This window comes from Aptenodytes forsteri, unplaced genomic scaffold (genome assembly GCF_000699145.1).
Source record: "Aptenodytes forsteri isolate BGI_AS27 unplaced genomic scaffold, ASM69914v1 Scaffold284, whole genome shotgun sequence".
In the NCBI taxonomy this organism is placed as follows: domain Eukaryota; kingdom Metazoa; phylum Chordata; class Aves; order Sphenisciformes; family Spheniscidae; genus Aptenodytes; species Aptenodytes forsteri.
Window position 1 is genome coordinate 3,927,983 of NW_008794445.1, and position 6,687 is coordinate 3,934,669.

At 54.7% G+C, this 6,687-nt stretch overlaps 1 protein-coding gene across 1 annotated transcript; it reads left to right on the plus strand.

The window, feature by feature from the left end:
- Positions 1-980: 980 nt before the first annotated feature.
- Positions 981-4,872, plus strand: FAM109B (family with sequence similarity 109 member B). The gene is made up of 2 exons (XM_009290034.1): positions 981-1,061; positions 1,603-4,872. Exon 2 carries the CDS (start codon positions 1,611-1,613, stop codon positions 2,424-2,426), a length of 816 nt encoding a protein of 271 aa, XP_009288309.1. The 5' UTR covers positions 981-1,061; positions 1,603-1,610; the 3' UTR covers positions 2,427-4,872.
- The last annotated feature ends 1,815 nt before the right edge of the window (positions 4,873-6,687 follow it).

The window sequence follows — 6,687 nt, forward strand, 5'->3', positions numbered from 1 at the left end:
AGTTGCACACACGCACACAAAGACACGCAGCCCAATCGCACACGCACACGCACACGCAGACACACGGACCAGCGTTGCGCACACACACGCACACACAGAGCCCAACTGCGCGCGCACACACACACACACGCACAACCCAGCATTGCGCGCACACACACACACACACACACACACACGCCGCCCATTCGGACCACGGGGACCCCCCCCCCACGCCTCCTCTTCTCAGGCGGCGAGGGCTGGCGTGGGCCACCCCGGCTGTCGTCAGCCTGAGCGTGGAAGGCTGGAGATTCCTCAGGGTGACGCGCTGAGGGCAAAGCACCCCCGGGGAACAGCGTTTCCTTACGTCTGATGGGACTTTTGTCCATTTTCCAAGTGGGGTCTGTGCCCGCTTGTCCTCAGAGCCCTGCCCCACAAGCAGGGGAGAAGGGGAGAAGGGCTCCGCGAGGGATGCTGGAAGTTGCTCAGCAGCGGGGAGCTTCCCCCACCCGGATCTGGCCGGGGAGTGGCGGCTGTGGTTTGTTTTCTGCATATTTCTTTATGCAGAGTTTTAGCGGTTGGACATCCATTTGCAGCTGTAGAAGCGCAAAGGCTGCGCTTGCTGCGTCCTTCTGTGGGACCTGCCGGCTTGCTGAATCGCCGGCCGCGGGGCCTCCGCAGATGGTGCAGTGACATGCACTTTTTCTTTTTGTAATAAAACCAAAACAAACCCACAGGAGCCAAAAACCAAACCCACAGGAGCGCTGGCCTGAGCTGGGATGGGGCTCGGGCTTTGAAGCCAACGCAAGTGCCCTCGGTTTTGCCACCCTGGTTTCCAGAGCCACCTGCCTGCGGTGCCCGGCCCTAGCCGCTCCTGTGCACCGAGGGCCTCAGCTTTCTGGGGTGGGAGCGATGCAGCTCTTTGCTCTGTCAGTCCCAAGCTGTTCTGGTTTGTGACTCCCTCTCTGCCACCTTTCCTCTGACCAGGGATGGGGCTCGGCACGGTGAAGCTTCGGAGGCCCTCAGCAGGGGAGCAGCCCACCCAAGGAAGACGGCAAGGGGTTGCGGTCTGAGCCACACAACCGGTACGGCACCTCACACCCTGCTGCCGGTTAACCTGCCGGGGCTGGGGGTGCTGCTGCTGGGAGAGCTGGTGGGGACGGGTGGTCCTTTGTGGAGACGGGGAGTGGGGAGAGGGTGCTCAAACAGAGGTCCCAGAGCCCTTGGGTCTGAAAACACCCTCCTTATCCTGCCCTATAATAGAGAGTGAAATGAATGCCTTGCAGGCACAGAGGCAAATTTCTTTGATGTGCCCTATAAAAAAACAGCAAAGCAGGTCACTCGTGGAATAAGAAATGAAGCAGCAGTGTTGTCATCCCTGGAGAAGGCAGGTGTCTCAGTGGTGGGGCTCTGGTGATGACCTCCTCTCTGCAGCAGCGAGGAGCCAGCCCGCCATTTGCAGGGGTACTTGCTGGGTTACACACTGTCCTGCAGTGCTGGCTGCTGGAGTTGGGGCTGCTTTTCCCCGCGGCGGGCTCAGGGCAGGATCAGGCCTCTCCTGGTGGGGCAGGTGAGATGTTCCTTGCCCCGAGCCGACTTCTTCCCCCTCTCTTCCTCTGCTCTTAGGCAGGGCGATGAAGCTGAACGAGCGGAGTGTGGCTCACTATGCCACCTGCGACTCGCCTGCCGATCATGCTGGCTTCCTCCGCAAGCGGGTGGAGCGGCACCACCACCATGCCCACCACCACCACGCCACCTCCTACCAGCGCCGCTGGTTCGTCCTCAAGGGCAACCTCCTCTTCTACTTCGAGGAGCGGGAGAGCCGGGAGCCCGTGGGGCTGGTGGTGCTGGAGGGCTGCACTGTGGAGCTGTGCGAGGCCGCCGAGGAGTTCGCTTTCGCCATCCGCTTCGACGATGCCGGCGCCAGGGCTTACGTGCTGGTGGCCGATGGGCAGGCTGCCATGGAGGCCTGGGTGAAGGCGCTCTCGCGGGCCAGCTTCGACTACATGCGGCTGGTGGTGAGGGAGCTGGAGAAGCAGCTGGAGGAAGCCTGCAAGAGCTTAGCCGCTTGCCGCAAGTCTCCGCGGAGGTCCTCCTCCTCCGGCAGGAAGAGGCACCTCTCCAACCCCGCCTTGCTGCCTCTCCAGGAGAAGCCTGCCGTCCTGGAGAACGGTTACTCCACGTGGGGTAGTGGTGGTGGTGTCCCTGAGGGGGCCGCTTGCCCCGACCGTGATGGGGGGCATGCAAAGCCCCCACCCCTGCCTCCGCGCCGGCGCTCGGCCGCTGGCAGTGCCGCGGGGTCCCCGGCACCCGGCTTCTCACTGGCCATGCCAGAGAGCCCGGTGTCACCAGAGACAGCCTGCTTCTCCAAGCTGCACAGCTGGTATGGGCAGGAGATCGCGGTGCTGAGACGGGAGTGGCAGGAGAGACAGAAGAGGGGACACCCGTGACCGGGGGCACGAGCCACCGGCCAGCCGATGCCCGGCAGCCTGTCTCCCACGCGGGAAGAGCGAAGCGAGGGATGCTGCTTGCCCCCTGCCCTGGTCGGTGGCCGAGTGTGCGGTGCGTGTGTGCTTCACGGGGTGTGTGGGAGGGACCCGGGTCTTCCCCAGACCTCACATTTCATTTCCATGAGGCTTTATACAGCTGGAGAGTGTGTAGTACCAGGGGAGCTGCCTTTGAACTCTCCTCTGCTGGTGATACGAGGTGTGGAGGGGGCCCAAATCGGCACGTATGCAACAAACCTCACCCAACAGGCTTGGCCCCTTGCTGTCCTGGCATGGTGGATGCTCTAGGTGCTTCATTGCCCACCTCCTTCACCACTTTCTTTTGGTTTTGTTTCTCAGTGTGGAAGTTTGCACAGGTCAGCATTTATTACTGTCTGTGGTCTTGCGCCGAAGTCCTTCTGCCTTTGCTCTTTTGCTGCAGATAAGGCTGGGCTCTTATGAAATGCCTCCAACGGGTGGGCCACTGGCCCTGGCAGGTGCCTCCAGCCTTGTGCCTCTCTTGCCACGGGACACATGAGCCACCATGGCTGTGGCTGGCCCAGCAGCCAGGGCAACAAGGACCAGGCTCTTGTGTCATTGGTTTTTTTTACTTTCATCTGCACTAACCCTCCTCCCTGCTAAATCCCTCAGGATGTGGATTTCACGGGCTTGCATCTGTCTCTTTGGGCGCCCAAGCTCAGCAGCGAAGCTGAAATGGAGACACCGAGCCTGGTCTGAAGCAACAGTGAGGACCAGGATCTCCCCAGGGCTGATCTGGACTCTGTCGAGCGGTAGCCAAGCCTGTTAATGTCTCCAGCCCAAGCCTTCGCTGTTCCAAAACAGGGATGCTAAAGCCTCTTTGCCTTGCCAGGGGTGAATTCATCAGCCTCTGCGCTGACTGTAGCTCCTGCAAAGTGCCATACAGGGCTCAGCTGGCTCGTTGGGCAGCTTGACTGAGACGGCGTCCAGAGCTGCACTCTTGCAGAGTCTCTCTCGCTGTTGTGGCTCTGCCCGGCTCCTGGCAGAGCTGCGCAGTCGGAGGAGAGACTGTGGTGGGGAGGAGAAGAGGGCTGGCCCCGGGAGGAGAAGTGAAGGTGTGGGAGTGCGTTACAAGTTGCACTGACTGACTGTGTGTCAGCAGTGTCTGGGCTTGCCCCTCTAGCGTCAAAGCCATATTGCTGCCTTCTACCAAAGCCAGCGCCTGACCTGCCGGCGCTTCCCTCCGATTTCCTGTCAGCATCACTCGGCTGATCTCCGTAGCACGTCCCATCCTCCCAGTGGGTGAGGAGGGCTGCGGGGAGGCACGCCTGTCGCCCTGCTACAGAAACGGACTTGTCCTTCGCCAGTAGGTCAGAAACCTTGGTCACGAGGCAGATGGTACAAGTAGGTGGGTGCTGAGTCCAGGGGCTGCAGCACCTTGGAGATGGGGTTGACAAATCTTCTCCCTTATCCTCTCGGCAAGGGCTGTTTTTCAAAGCAGAAAAAATACGTAAAGCAGTCTTGTGCTTGCTATCTAACATTGTTAAACCTGTTTTTATTGCCCTGTTTTGTTAAGGAGCCTTGCTAGGAAAGCAAGAGGCTATTCTAGGTCATGACCGGTGTTGTGGTTTAACAACTGGTAGGAACCTATTTACCTTTCTGGACTTAAACGCACTCAGCTTAATACTTTGCAATAGCCAGTAGAGATTGTCAATGCAGAAATCAAATGACTTCCATTAACTTTTGGTGCCTTTGCAAATATATCTCTGGTAGTTTTGGATGATGAGCTTCCAACCTCCTGCCTAATTATGGCTCGATGGTGTATTAGAGGAAATCAGATCTTAAATCATATCTTACAAATATGACTTTGGGCAGTGGGAGTGTAACCTTCACATACGAATGATGCAATCCAGTCCTCTCCAGTTAGTGTCTGTATTTCTTCACAGTAGGGATCTTCGAGTTTGGGAGTATTCTTTTTATTCTGCTTTTTAAGTGAAAACGGTTTGGAAAAACCAGGAGCAGGTGGCTACGGGCCAGTGCCCAGGCTCTGTTGCAGCCCAGCTGGCTGGGCTTACGGGCCAGCTCTGCCTCCCTACCTGCTGCTTAAATTGCTCAGTGCTGCAGCATTCCCGGCTGGGAACCTGTCCCCTTCCCCATGGCAGGGCAGCAGCATCAGCGGATAGCACTACCTGGTGCCTCCTCGCTCTGAGCGTGGGTATTTTGGGGCCAGGGTCAGATTTGCCAAGCATTTTTCTGTTTGGGTTTTTTTTTTTTTTTTTAATGTAATACAGAGAGAATAATATTCCTGATGTCTCAGACTTACATAAGGCAGTTTGACGGTAAAGATTTAACTTCCAAAATAAATCAAAATGTAATGGCAGTTCCTACGTGAGACCCAAGAATCGGGAGTGACTTGAAAGGGAAAATACAAAGCCAGTTCTGTCAGAACTGGAACTGAAACAGTATTATTCATTTAAGGGCAGTTTCACTTTTAAGAAGCTTAGTTTGCTTTAATAAGCCAGGATTGTGCTAGTAACACTACTAAAGAGCTTATATTTAATGCTTTAATCTGTCCCATTCAAATGGCACAATTTCCATGCTACCTGCCTTTGCGTTGGTACATATCCCGACTAAATCCTAAATCCTGCAAATGAGGAGCTGTGCTCTGCTTTCTGTCTGATCGCATTTGGAGTAATTTTGTGTTTTATTCTGCAGCGCCGAGAAGAAAATGGCTGAATCTTGAACAGTATTTGTGCTCGGCCCAGCTGTCCATGCCTGGGCTTTGCTAGGTCTCCAAAGCGCCGTGTGACTTTGGAGGCGCTTGGTCAGGGTTTCCTCACCATCCCGCTCACATAGCAGGGATGGCCCTTTTGTGAGTAAAAAGAGCCATAATTGGAGCCATGCCCAAATCTGTATGGGAGTACAGTTTTTTTCATGACCACCGCCGCTTGCTTCATTAGGCAGGAAGCACCGGCGTGCTCCGCCACCTCCTCTGAGATGGAGGCTATCGAACCAGCTCGGCTGAGGATCAGTTGTGCTGGTAGCGCCTTTGAAGCAGCCCCCAGGCAGAAGGTAGGGATTTCAGCTTCCTGAGATTGCACATGCATCTGGCTAATGGAGTGTCCTCTCTTTCTGTCTGCAGGCAGAGATCATTACAGGAAAAGCAGAAAGTTTTAATTGTCCCCTACAGCAGAATGAGAATGATTGCCACTGTTTTTTCTCCAGTCATTCAGGTTTGGACTGTTTCACCTCCCGCCTTCACTTTCCCTTATTATTTTTTAAAAATAGAAAATGCCTGGGCAGCACAAAACAGGTTCCCTAGCAAAGGGGGGCTGAACACTAAAGCTGAATGGCTACTTTTCTTAAAGTACTGAAGTCAAATCCTTTTCTAAGAGTTTTCTTTAGCATAATAATGCAAAAGCAATGAGAGAAAAATGCTTGACTCTGAATGCTTGAATTTAAAAGAAATTGAAGACTGAGAGAGGGAGGGAGATTCTGACATGGCCTTTGTAAGCTGTGCCAAGAAGGGCTCCCAATCCTGTTAAAATAGTTGATGAAATCCTTCTGTTTTTCTGAGGCTGGGATTTCGGATTCAAGCCCGTAATGTATTGTTTTATTTCTGCACGTTTATCGTTTTATAAAACAACTGTGGTGATGTTTTCCACTGAATCCAGGTCCTAGCAATAAGAGTAACCTAAGGATTTTACCCGTGGCCACCACTAGCCGTTTGGTGGACATTTACAACCACAATCGGACACTTTCCGTTACCATAGCTACCACATTCATAGTTTGGGGGTGGGTGACCCCCCAGTCTTACCCCTCTCAGCTGCCTTTGCGGAGAGACTTAAATAACCCCCACTGAAACGCACAGGGAACGCGTGGAGTTCCCGTGTCGGTGGCATCTTTCACCAGCACCGAGCGCGCTTTATAATCTGCACAATTACCAGGCAACACTACGAGCAACCTGCAGAAACACTCCCGCCTTTTGAAGTGCTTGTGTTTTAGGTAGACGACGTGTTCTTTTTTAAGAGGCGGTTTTGCATGCGCCTGTGTTTTACATGCGGAACTTGTATTACCCGTTTCAAGACATATTGTTAACGTTTGTATTTTATGCCGCGAAGCCGAATAAACCGTTTTGATTTGTAGCCCGTGCGCTGCCAATGGAGCTGCGAACCCCCAACACCCGCGGGAAGCGGCTGCAGGGCCTGGCGATTCCCGCCCTGCCCGTTGGCGGGGGCGGCTCCGT